Below are 14,149 nucleotides of genomic sequence, written 5' to 3'. Positions count from 1 at the left end.
TGTGTGTGCGGCTCTCTCTCTCGTGCTGCCTGTGTGTGTGCAGCTCTCTCTCTCGTGCTGCCTGTGTGTGTGCGTCTGTCTCTCTCGCACTGCCTGTGTGTGTGTGCGTGTCTGTGTCACGCTCTCTCGCTCTTTCTCTCTTGCTCGCTGCACAGGAAATGCACAGGGAGAGACTGAACATGTATAAACTGAAAGGGAAACTGGCTTGTTCGTATACCGAGTGTGTGGTCGTGAACCGAGGCAAACGTTTGGTGAACTTTTTGGTAGTAAACCGATTTGTACGTGTTCAGAGACGTTCGTGAACCGAGGTTCCACTGTAGTTTAAGCAGACACCTTGAAAACCTTAAAGAAGTATCTGGATAAGATATTGAGACAGTTTAGCTATTAGCCAAGAAAACAAGCTTGACAGACTAGTCTCTGCTCGTTTGTCAAATTTCGGGTTCTGTGTTCTTATAAACAGACCCAATCTTTCTGATCTCTTTGTTCACGTCTCTTGTTCACTTGCTCATTACTTACCACCATGCAAAAAAAGCACACTTGGTTTAGCACATTTGCACAGACTAAAGTGACAACCTTTAGTTACAGCAGCTAACACAATATACAAGAAACCCAAATTACAGGCAAAGGAATTCTACTTTTCTTTCTCAGTAGGTACCGTATACTTAAATAATACTTGCATGAACAACTGCCAGTGAGCAATGTCAGGAAGACTTAATTAACAAATGATTCATCTTTAAAGCATTTTTTGTATTCACTCTCCATCCAATGAAATATTTTCCCTTTCTGTCTCAATACAAGAGGACGCTTCCTGTTGAGGTATCGATTAAGCAATACACATTACACAGATGAGTGCCTAAGCACCTACAAGAATACTCCAAGACCAAGATATGGGCCTGGCTAATTTAACAAGGCAGAACAGCCCATGCCTCTATGTTTGTTGTCATAATTAGCTTGTATTTCTACAGATGCTAACTGCGATGACTGTAGTTTGCTTTTTAAAAATCTTCCCAAATGTAAAAAGTACACAACAAAAAAGGGAAACACAAAATTAGCTTTGTTATCATGACAGTGCAATTCATGAAAAGGCACCTGACCTAACTGCCACAAAAGATTAGGAAGGAAGCAGTCCACTTGCAATGCACATGAACATATACAATAAACTATTCAAGAAGTATATCTTAAGGAAAAGGAAACCACATTTAGCTTACCAAAGGCATCATCTTTCTGACTTCAGCCTTTCATAGATACACAAGATGTGTGTGTTATAGGTCTTTGTTGCCTACAGCAAAGAAAGCTTAATTGACACAAATACATGCAACACACACAAACTCACAAACACCACTTGTCTCATTATCAGATTTAACATGTTCTTTACTGAATTATGCTTTAACTGATTAGCACAATCACTGGCTGAAAAGTGTCATGCATTTCAATAGAAAATAAAAAAAATCCATATAAGTATTAGAGCCTAATACTTGTGCAATCAGATTGAATTTAAATCGTGGGGATGACATGTCATGTTGTGTTCACCACCCTAAGGGGATATATCAAAAAGTGGTTTACAAGCACAAAAAAGTAAAAGATTAAGTGGGACCTAACACTTCTTATTCTAGATTACCACTGAAAGTTTTTTTTTTTTTTTTGCAATTACAGTCGTGGCCAAATGTTTTGAGAATGACACAAGTATTGGTTTTCACAAAGTTTGCTGCTTCAGTGTTTTTAGATCTTTTTGTCAGATGTTTCTATGGTATACTGAAGTATAATTACAAGCATTTCATAAGTTTCAAAGTCTTTTATTGACAATTACATCATGTTTATGCAAAGAGTCAATATTCGCAGTGTTGCACCTTCTTTTTCAAGGCCTCTGCAATTCGCCCTGGCATGCTGTCAATCAACTTCTGGGCCAAATCCTGACTGATGGCAGCCCATTCTCACATAATCAATGCTTGGAGTTTGTCAGAATTTGTGGGTTTCTGTTTGTCCACCCGCCTCTTGAGGACTGACCACAAGTTCTCAATGGGATTAAGGTCTGGGAAGCTTCCTGGCTATGGACCCCAAATTTCAATGTTTTGTTCCCCGAGCCACTTAGTTATCACTTTTGCCTTATGGGACGGTGCTCCATCATGCTGGAAAAGGCATTGCTGGTCACCAAACTGTTCTTGGATGGTTGGGAGAAATTGCTCTCGGAGGATGTTTTGGTACCATTCTTTATTCATGGCTATGTTCTTAGGCAAAATTGTGACTCCCTCTGCTGAGAAGCAACCACACACATGAATGGTCTTAGGATGCTTTACTGTTGGTATGACACAGGACTGATGCTAGCACTCACCTTTTCTTCTCCAAACAATCTTTTTTCTGGATACCCCAAACAATCGGAAAGGAAATTCATCAGAGAAAATGACTTTACCCCAGCAGTCCAATCCCTGTACCTTTTGCAGAATATCAGTCTGTCCCTGATGTTTTTCTTGGAGAGAAGTGGCTTCTTTGCTGCCCTTCTTGACACCAGGCCAGCTTCCAAAAGTATTCGCCTCACTGTGCGTGCAGATGTACTCACACCTACCTGCTGCCATTTCTGAGCAAGCTCTGCACTGGTGGTGCCCCAATCCCGCAGATGAATCAATTTTAGGAGATGGTCCTGGCACTTGCTGGACTTTCTTGGGTGCCCTGAAGCCTTCTTCACAACAATTGAACCTCTCTAGTCTATCTCAATCAGCATGACAGAGTGATCTCCAGCCTTGTGCCCGTCAACATTCTCACCTGTGTTAACGAGAAGATCACTGAAATGATGTCAGCAGGTCCTTTTGTGGCAGGGCTGAAATGCAGTGGAAATGTTTTTTTTGGGGATTAAGTTCATTTTCATGGCAAAGATGGACTTTGCAATTAATTGCAATTCATCTGATCACTCTTCATAACATTCTGGAGTAAATGCAAATTGCCATCATAAAAACTGAGGCAGCAAACTTTGTGAAAATTAATATCTGTGTCATTCTCAAAACGTTTGGCCACTACTGTACACAAAAGAACTGCAAATCAACCAGACATAAAATTTATTCAATTCTGATCCAATATGTCCTCCTCCCCTCAATCATCCAGAGAACAAGAAATCCGAAGGGTTCAATTGGAAGTAATGACTCATAGATACAGTTTAATTAAGAAAAACATTGAGAAATGTCTTCCATATTCTAAAACAAGATTTGAAAAGTTCATCTTAAAGACAATTTAATTTTTGTCTAATTTTCCCACATTGTTCCAGCATTGTTTAGAATTTAAGTGCGAATTTAATTAAAAGTATGTGAGGAGTAGTATGTTCTATGAGAATGAGACTTGGCATATAAAGGTTGAACATGAAGCAAAGCTAGAGAGAACAAATAACAGAATAATCAGATGGATGTGTAGCATGTCAAGCTAAGTGTGGTTACCATTTTACTTTAAATAACTTTCTTCAAAAGGTTCCTGGAACCATCCTTTTTTGTACAGAATGAAGTCACATGTTCTCTGTGGTACAGAAACAGCATAACCATTTATTTTTTGTTCTGACTGATGCTCAATAAATATATAACTTTGTAATGAGAAAGTAGGCAAGTGAATCTCTAAGAAGACAGACTGAATAGACAGCATCATGCACAGCGTAAAATAGCATAGGGGAAAAAACACATGAAAAAGTAAAATAAGTAGTCAATACAATCCATACGGACATTTCATTTTTATCCACTCTGTGCAAATTTGTTGCTCACAATGGATTTAACATGGAGGTAAAGTCACCTTGATTGCACCTGTTGCAGTGGAAAACATGGAGTTATTCCTTAAGCCTTATACTACTTTCAAATTCTTAGTGGTTTCTGATTAATCAGTGTGTAGGAGAATAGAGGAATAAAGAAATACTGTATGTAAAATCTTCAGGGAAACTTACTCCAAGAAAGAAAAAGAAAAACACATAACAAAAAGTTACTGTTTTGAGTATGCTGTACAAGTTTCTTGGTAATGACACATTTGGTAATAACCAAGAAAAAGAGATTGCCTGGATGAAAATTGTTTTTAATTATATTGCTTGTTTATTTCTTGATCCAAAAAAATATGTTGGTCCTCATGCATAAACCATTTTAATTGACATTTTTAAAGAATAAAACAACAGTGGAGACACAAATGTCCATCATTTACAGTTGTTTTTTGATGCCTCTCTAATACGGACTGCAAAGATCAATGTCTGGAATTTAGTTTTCACTCTTCTGGCATGCTTACTATACTTCAGAAAATATACAGACCTCTTCGGTTTTTACAGATTTTGTTATGTTGCAGTATTATGCTAAAATCATTTAAATTCAAAGGCAACGCACAAACAGGATTTTAAGAAAATGTACAAACTTAAATTTAAGATTACACTTTAAACATTAGACTTAAAATTAAAAAAAAAAAACTGTAAAATCATATTGACACAAACATTTAGTGACACTTTGGCTCAGGTGCACCCCATTCTATTAATCATCATTGATGCTTCTACACCCTGCAGTAAATTGAACCGATTGCACGTAATTAGGAAAGGCACACACCTGTCTATGAATTTCCCTCACTTGACAATGTGTTTCAGAACAAATTACAAGCCATGGGGTCAAAAGAATTACCTGCATAGCTTAGAGACAGGATTGTATCAAGACATACATCTGGGGAAGGCAACAAAACAATTTCTACAACATTGAAGGCACCCAAGAGCATGGTGGCCTCCATAATTCATAAATGGAGTACGTTTGGAACAATAAGACTGTTTCTAGAGCTGTCTGCTTGGCAAAATGGAGCAATCAGGGCAGATGGGCCATATTAAAAGAAGTGACCAAAAATCTGATGGCCACTCTGGCAGAGATCCAGCGAACCTGTGTTAAGTTGGGAGAAACTTCCAGAGGAACAACCATCACTGAAACACTCCACTAATCTGGGTTTATAGAAGAGTGGCCAGATGACAAATGCAAAAAGGAACCTAAAGGACTCTCAGACTATGAGAAACAGGATTCTCTGGTCTAATGATATCAAAAACGAACCTCTACACTTTGCATCTGAAGGACACCAGGAAGCATGCTGGAGCTTAATTTTCAGTGCCAGGGACTGGGAGACTAGACAGGATTTAAAGGAAAGCTAAACAGAGCAAAGTATAAAGATATCCTTAAGGAAAATCTGTTCCAGACCACTCTGGACCTCAGATGGGGCCAAATGTTTGCCTTCTAACAGAACAATAACCCTAAGCACAAAGCAAAGACAACACAGGAGAGAATAAGGGTCAACTCTGTGAATGTTCTTGAGTGGCCCATCCAGAGCTCACACTTGAACCCAATTGAACATCTCTTAGGAGACCTGAAAATAGCTCTCCACCAATGGTCTCCGTCCATCCTGAGAGAGCATGAGAAGATTTACAAAGAAGAATGGCATAAAATAGTCCATCCATCCATCAAGTACATCCATAAAATAGTCAAATCCAGTTATGTGAAGATTGCTACATCATACCCAAGAAGACTCTAGTTCATAATCACTGCCAAAGGTGCTACAATGAAGTACTGGGTAAATGGTCTAAATACCTGTGTCTATTTATTTCAGTTTACTTTTTTTAAATTTGCAAAAGTTCTTAAAATCCTGTTTTTATTTTGTCATTATGGATAATTGAGTGTTGCTTGATGAGCAAAAAAGTTCATTCAAAATGATTTTAGTATAAGGCCACAGCATAGCACAATATATCAATAATGAAGATGTCTGAATGCTTTTTGAAAAATCACGAGTAAACATGAAATAAAGACAATGGAGAAAATTAGAGAAAAATATAAAACCACAGAATATGGTTGAAAATACATGGCAGTTTTGCATTGTAGGACAAAGTGGGCATTGCTCATTTTGTTATCTTTAGTGGCCTGTTAAGAAAGCAGATGCAACAGGCAGATCCAGCTGTACAAAACCCCCACTTATATTCCAAACGAAGTGACTGAACTCCAGCTTGTACAAGGATCTGCCTGGACTTCATCTGATAACAAAGCTGCATATCAGAGCTGCACGGACCTAGAGGCCCCTCTATAGACCTCTTGAGCCAAAAGATGTGAAATGCTATAGTTCAAGGGATGACAACTAAGATGGACAGAAGAACTCACCTATTAAAAGACACTGATTTTGTAACTGGAAAAGGTTAAATGCACCGTGATTCAATGGTGTATACAAATAAGAGTATACTGCATAAAAGCAGTGACTTGTCCCCCAAGAGGACAAAAAAGGATGACACCACTTCTCTCTGAAACTTCTATGCACCCGACGGTAGCCTAAACCCTGAGAGGTAAACGTTCAAGCTTTTCACACACACAAACTGCAGAAAATGTGAGGAAGTAGATAAGACAGACAAAATTTACATATTATATGTGTCTGTGCTGGAAATTACAGTTATTGGCAGCAAACAAAATAGTGTGGACCTTAGAAATAAATTAGGTGATCAGGTTTTACAAATAAGGTCAGAAGTAAATAATCTAGGCATAGATTTTTACAGTGCAATCCTATCAAGATTTTTAAAAAATCAGCTAAAATTAGCCCACATTGCAGCAGCAACCATTTTAACTAAAAGAGGAAAATCTGAGCATAGCTCATCATAGCATAATTGCACTATGGCCCGGAGTCATTTATGATTGATTTTAAAAGACTATTAATTGCATATAAGGCTCTAAACAATCCAGCACCATCTATGTTTAATAATAATTCTTTGCATTTATATAGCACTTTTTTCACTAGTCAAAGCGCTCAGCAATTACAGGTTAATGGCCATGCTCAAGGGCCCAACAGAGCAGAGTCCCTATTCCTAACTGTAATCTTAGATCCTATAGCATTGCCTGGCACAGCAATCTAAGAGTGAATTATAAAAGAACTGGAAAGGTGGCCTTCTGTTTCTACACCCCAAAAATATGGAAAACTTTAAAATTAGAGATATACTCGGCCAGTATAGTTCAACACTACACAAAATGACTAAAAACACACCTCTTTAATCTGGCTTTCATGATCATTTAAGAAATAACTACCTTCAATAGTATCACTTCATACTGAAGGGTGGAGGAACTTGTGTCAGTAGGGCTTGGCAGTCTTTTGGCCTTTGAACCCTCCGGTTTTTGTTTTTCTTTCTCCAGCCTCAAACACCTGGAGTGGAGTTTTTCTTTTTTTCTTTCCTATCCTCCCCAACCATCTTGTTATGTATGTGCCCAGTGATTTATTCCTATCTAATATTTGTGTTATGTTATTTATTCATTCTTCTTTTTACCTATTTCTAATTTCACTTTCATCTTGTAAAGCACTTTGAGCTATATCATTAGTATGAAAATGTGCTACAGAATAAAATGTTTTTGTTGGAGCCACTGCCAAGGTAACTTGATGCTACCACAAAACACCACTCTTTGCTATCTAGCGAAAATATTTCTGCTATTGCAAAATCTGTGGAAATCTTAGAGATCTTTTACAGAGATAAATAAAAATGACAAACAAACAAAAAATAGTACAAAGAACTAAACAAACACAGTCAGAATTCTTAGCCATGCTCCACATGAGTACGGCCTGGTTGGATGAAAAATGCAGCAATTCATTTTCTGACTGACTCAGAAGATTCCAGAAATCTCAATAAAACTTCCTTTTGATTAAGAAATAAATGACATTCCTCCCACACAAGATGCTGCCAATTCAAACCTAGGTGATGCCCATTAAGGCAGATTGCACTGGAGCTGCGTGACACGGACACAAGTAACATATACCATGACATGCAGAGCTGTAACACACACCATTGGAAAGCTTGGTTTCTCAACTTTTACAAGCTAAAGCTTCCTCGTATCTCAACCTAATTTGTACTAAATTAGAAAAAACAAACTGCAAATGTCACACCACTTCTGGCAGCAGACTAGGGTGTATGGACATTACTGGCAATCAAATGTATTAAAATACAGATACAGCAGGTCTATTACTGTCCATGTTTATGTGACACTGCCCCTGAAACAGTGCTTTCAAAAGACTATCGTTCAGGTTTCTGGATCTGCCTGTTCCATTACAAGGTCACAAGAAAGAAGCACAATAAATGGACCACAGACAGGTTGTCAGTCCCTCACAATGCAGTACCATAAATCGTATTTTGTCCGGCACACAAATATCAATGCAGATATGTGTTGTTGAGATCACAAATTCTTTTTAAAAAGGTGTCATTAAACCCCAGTGTGGATGATAAAGTCTTCTCCTTTACGTTACACCAGTGTCAGTGTCGGCTTACCAGAGGTGGCCTGCTTTTAGAGCAAATAAGTTTTAGTGTTGAAATTTTGAAGATCAAATATAGTACTGAAATCTAAGAAAATAATATAAATCTTTGAGAATATTTTTGAGAAAGACAGCATTCACTAAGTCAGGTTGTGTCAAATGCAAGAAAATATCTATTAAATATAATTAAAAATAACAGGTTTCAAATATTAGCTTTGTTTGTCAAATTGCTTAAAGAAAACTGTCTTGTCCAAGGCCAGGTTTGCCTGCCCCAATGCAGTGCAATTCTAGGTACATGCAGGAAGCATACAATTAAGAAAATAATGCATCTTACATATTATTATGATTGTGACCCTAATTTAGATCAGGCAGTTTGAGAATGTTATGCTATCATGAGAAAAATCAGCAAAAGGTGCACATTCCTGGCACACGCGTCAGTCAGCCTGAACCTGCTCAAGTACTGGACATCCTGAAGCAAACAGAAATAGACAACGCGTTTATACCAAGGTGATTTTGAACATCTCCAACATAGTTAAACCTGTTTATTCGCCTTTTTTTTATTAAATACACCACAGAATGGTATGCTTTATCATCACAGACCTCTAGAATATATTTGTAAGAAGATTCAAGGACATACAGTGATCTTGTTTAAAATATTTACAAAACTAATCACTGTAGTACAACATACTATATAAATTCAGCATTTGTGATCTAATTTTACAGGCATTTTCCTAGTTATGTTTAATGTGTACATCTGCTCTGTTAAATAATACATTAAGACACTTTCAACAACTTTGTGCCATCCTTCATAGCGTATTCAGAACAAAATATAATGATGAAGGCTTTACAGCGGAAATGGGTCTTTAATCCTCTTTTCAATTTTGTTTAGCCTGGAAATAACCTTTGCCTAATTTTTGATTATGCCGATGAACACTAACACAAAATAACATAAAATGACTTAAAGATTAGGTTTCCTCTTTTTTGAGATATGGGCTTAATATAAAACTTACAACAGCCTGTGACAATACAACAAACATTTTATATATGTTGCTTGCATTTTAATAAGTTTGAAATTTTCCTTCTCCACACTGTTCTTCAAAATGACTTAGACAGTTATGGAATACCACCATATTTACAAAAATAAACTTTTTAAAATGTTAAAGATAAAAGATGATTCTTTCCAGTAGAATTTTCTAATTTATAGTTTCATACTCTCTCTCTATCATAGTAGGCAAGATGAAAGTGTTTTTTATTATCATTTCCAGATATAACATTATCAAACACTGATACATTTTTATTTTGTACATTTCAAAATGTAAACACCATTGTAAGAAATACAGATAAACTTTACACTACTGAAATAATTTGAGGGCAGAAAAGTAGCAAAAATTTACAAAGCCTATTACAGCCAGGAGAATGTTTGTTTATAAGATTTTTAAGGTTGATTTTAACGCTTTTAAGCACTGAGTAGTCACATAGAAAGAGGTATACTTTTAAGGAATAACTTTAGAAATTCATGTTTTCATTAACAATCTCCCTCATAATATTTATAAGTGCTTATGTTAGAATAAGGAGGATCACAGCGGCGGCACGATGGCGCAGTGGGTAGCACTGCTGCCTCACAGTTAGGAGACTCGGGTTCGCTTCCCGGGTCCTCCCTGCGTGGAGTTTGCATGTTCTCCCCGTGTCTGCGTGGGTTTCCTTCGGGTGCTCTGGTTTCCTCCCACTGTCCAAAGACATGCAGGTTAGGTGTATTGGCAATCCTAAATTGTCCCTAGTGTGTGCTTGGTGTGTGTGTGTGCCCTGCGGTGGGCTGGAGCCCTGCCCGGAATTGGTTCCTGCCTTGCGCCCTGTGTTGGCTGGGATTGGCTCCAGTAGACCCCCATGACCCTGTGTTTGGATTCAGCAGGTTGGAAAATGGATGGTTAGATGAATCACAACTGCAAACAACCCAATTAAATATCACAGGAGCTTAAAACCATCAGGCAATCTGCTTCTGGACAGCAAGTCTGGTTCAAACAAAAGGTAATTTGGAAAAGAAAAAAGGAAGCACGACATGACCTAGGGGAGGTTAATTCCAATTCAATCTACTCTTATATGGCTCTATTCACTCAAAACACAGTGCAATTACACAAATTCAAGTAACACAAAACTGTAACAGACAAATACTTATTTTTAATGTGCTTACATGTTTAAAAGCTAATATAAAAACATAATTCAGCCAAACACAAGATCTGGGTAGTTGACATGCCTGGGCTTTGAATTCCTGAGCAGGTGTCTCCGGCTATTGTGTTTACTGTACACCTGCCTGGTTATGAAAACAACTGTCAGCAAAAATAATCCATTATTTCATGAGTAGATCAGATATGCACTGGTAACGCTTTCACGCAATTACGTAGTGCTATATTTCATAATATTTTATACACATTCAGTACTTGTTATTACTATTTTAAACTTTTTAACAGGTATGTGTCCGGGCAGTTACAAGGCTCTACAGTAGGTCTTAAACGGGTGACCCTAAACTTTCTGGGCTAAAATAACAATGCTGGAGAGACTTAAGATGTAACTTCTGAGCACCACAGTAAAACCGATCGACTCTTTCACACAGATACACTATTGGACAACACAGTGCTGCACTAACATATACTACATCGGAGTCACTATCAATGACCTGAATCTGCTCAATCAAATTACTGATAGTGTCACTAGGAGTCAGTCAGGCCCATTGTTTGGTGCAAACAACAACACCTGACAGGGCCGTTGACAACCTCCGGGTAAACATACCAGCGATACTTGATGTGGGGGGTAAAAATCAGACTAACTAGTGCGACAGCGCGCCTGTTAACTTCGTTTACCCGCCACCATTGTAAATAAAACCACACGCATTGTCTTTCGCCATCAGCGGCCAAACTGAGTAACACGTGTTTGTAACCTTACAACACGTTTAAAATTGGTACAAACCGTCCCCGAAGGTATCACTTTTCAAAGAAGGCCTCGTTATGTGACACATGATAGTTAAATGATTACATAATTATGAGTTCCATGTGTCATCGCAGAGTGCGCCAGAGTGACATTTAAGCCTGGGTTACTTTAACTGATAGCAGATCGCCCGATGCTTTACCCACTGAACGTACTAGCCGACTGCAGAGGCTTCAGCATAAAACCAAAATTCAAATCAATTATAATCTCTTTCACACTTCAGAAGTGCGTGTTTTTACATGATTTATATTTGCACATTGTTCTCGTTGCGGTTAAACTATGCATCTTTTAGCGCGCATTTGAAATAGCCATCCATGATGTACGTTTCTCGCATTGCAAGTCCTGGATTTCTAATAAATAAACCACATGAGGAAAATGAAATCGTCGACTAAATGCGCACGATGGTGCTGCATACTCAGAAATCGCCAACTCCTCGAAGCAGCCCGGGTCTCATCTCACTATTCCGAGGGTGTGCAATAAAGGATTCTCTAAGAGTGCGGAGAGTTTAATTAGAGGATTTTTTTCTTCTAACCATCAAAACGATTACAGTATTTGCATGCAGTGGTCAAGGCTCGTTAAATATACAGTCACCCCATCACCCTATAGTAACACGGTGCAGTTAAGAAAGGGTGTTCATGAAGTTGTCCATTAAAGGGAGTTTGTGCACTTAATTAGATTAACTTAATGTACTACAAGCAATGCTTGCTAACTTTATATTCTGATGTGAGCTGCAGGTTTAAAAAAGCTAATGCCAAAGTACATCGCAGGTAAAGGCTGTTAACAGGTGACAAGCTGCCGAGGGAATCACATTATTGATTGTAAACTAAAAGAGAAGAAATAAAAAAAAACTCTCCTAACACTTGCATAGCTACACTAAACTGTTCCCGAGAACATACCTGCATCATAAAAGGTGTCCAGCACGGAGGTCTCCCCGAAGTCTAGGCGACCGAAGGTGACAGTTGCCAGGATAGCGCTCTCTGCATCGCATGCCCTCTGTAAACACTGCAAGGCTCCCGATTCCGGACTGTTGGCAGCCACCGCTTTCAGTCCGTCGTTGAGAACGTACACCACGCGTAGTGATCTCTGTTTTGACGGGGGGCACGGACTGTTGATTTCAGCTCTTTCCCCGGTCCCTGTAGCATTACCCGTAGCATGATCCCCTCCTGATTCCGCGCCGGGCTGAGACGAGCCAATCTCCATGAAAGTAGCTGACACGGCGCTAGCGATTCACAACGAAATTAAAGCCTTCGAAAAGTCGCTGGCTTCTTGTATTCGTTTTCCGCCGCCAGTTAACAACTTTTTTTAAGTATTTAGCCGGGGCGCAGGTAAGTTAAGCGCCATTGTTTTAGGTGTCCCACACCAACTGAATACTTGATCTCAGATCCCACGCATAATTCTTTTCCCAAGAGCGCTTTACCCACTTCAGCTGCACTGCACAGAATGCCTCCAGACAAGCAAGCTAGAACTTGAAAATATCTCCGGAACACAACAGCAGTCTCGGGTTTGGAATTTCCAGTCAAATGTTAAAAAGTGGCACACGTTTTGTCTCTTTTAAATTGCTCTTTGAATTTATTTCAGTGATTAACAGTCGATCGTCTGATGAAGAAAATGCAAATTATTCGTTGTAAAAACGCATGTAGAGGCAGTATAGGATAAGTCCTCAACTTTTAATAAATACTTCTTTCGCTTCAGTGTTTCTTTCAATCCTCCCTAAAAAACGACCAGTAAATGCTTTTATTTTGCTTCTGGATGATCCCGGTTATCGTCCTCCTGATGACGTCTGCGGGACACTTAATGCGGAAGAGAAATCGGCCAGCGGCTCCTCCGCCGATCAGCTGAGGAAATGCGGATCCACAAGCTGTCAGGGTCTCTCCGGAGCTCACTTTTTGAAGGGCCTGTCTTATCGAGGGTGGGATTCGGGGACTAATGTGCCGTTTTGAACCTGTTCCAAGGTAGCGCCTGCGCACTCTTCTAAAAATAAAGCAGGCATCTAGACGCTAGAGCGAACCACACGGGACCTGATGGCACAACTCGAAATGCAAGTCTCGGTGGAGTTTACACGTTCTCTCTCCTCTTCTGAGTGTGTTTCTCCGGGTACGCACGCTGTTCTCCCACATTACAGAGACCTACATTTTAGTTTAATGACGACAGTACACTAACCATATGTGCGTGTGGCCCTTATTCCACAGAAGCAGGTGAGAGATGTGTATTTTTTGCAAAATAGATTTATTTAGCTGTTGTTATATCCAAAACAAGGTACCCTTACGCACGCGCAACACGACCGTTTAAAGGTTTATTCATTCATTAATTATCTGGCATTTTATCCCTGACACTGGATGTTGCATATTCTGTCTGTCTATATGAGGGCTTTTCTGCATTCTTAATTTTTTCATTCATATCAAAGATGAGCAGATTAGGTTATTTGCAACTGCTATTTGGGCCTATTGTGATTGAATATTTCTGGGCATACAGGTCTGCTCGGACAGTGTTGTGCTTCCTCAGTTCTTCTAACACAGACACTCTTCCTCTATATCCCTGAACTGAATAAGCACGTTACAAAAATAGATGGATGAATGGATAGATGACCTGACAGTTTCTGAGATTCACACAGGGTCAAACAGCATATCAGTTTTTGGCGCAGAATCATCTCAATATGGTTTAAAGTTCAGTGCTTAAGTAATGACACCTCCTGTCTCTGCTTATCTAATAATAAAGAACAGGCATTAGAATAATTTGCATATTTCTTAAGATTTTAATTCCATCTCCATAAATCTACAGCCACTGAGGCAGGATGGAAGGCGTACTGTGTGGACTGATGGGTACAGATTCTGCCTTGATGACAGGTAAAGTATCTCGAAAGCAGAGGTGAAGTAAGTGAACAAGATGAGCCTCTACATGTTTTACAAATTAAACAGCTAAATGTATTAAA

The 14,149-nt window shown here is 38.9% G+C and overlaps 1 protein-coding gene across 6 annotated transcripts in view; it reads right to left on the bottom strand.

Annotated features, from left to right (window-relative positions):
* Positions 1-13,099, bottom strand: part of map3k15 (mitogen-activated protein kinase kinase kinase 15) — a 219,346-nt gene extending 206,247 nt beyond the window's left edge. For 3 of the 6 annotated variants that reach the window (XM_051926897.1, XM_051926899.1, XM_051926900.1), the window contains exon 1: positions 12,117-13,099. In XM_051926897.1, coding sequence (XP_051782857.1) covers positions 12,117-12,420 — 304 coding nt within the window. In that variant the 5' untranslated portion in view covers positions 12,421-13,099. The remainder of the gene's footprint in view (positions 1-12,116) is intronic. The other 3 variants (XM_051926901.1, XM_051926902.1, XM_028799467.2) reach the window with 2 other exon arrangements.
* Positions 13,100-14,149: the final 1,050 nt, after the last annotated feature.

Source organism: Erpetoichthys calabaricus, chromosome 4 (genome assembly GCF_900747795.2).
Source record: "Erpetoichthys calabaricus chromosome 4, fErpCal1.3, whole genome shotgun sequence".
NCBI classification, from domain to species: Eukaryota; Metazoa; Chordata; class Cladistia; order Polypteriformes; family Polypteridae; genus Erpetoichthys; species Erpetoichthys calabaricus.
The sequence above is the reverse complement of the archived record's forward strand: the minus strand, read 5'-3'. Positions and strand labels throughout refer to the sequence as shown.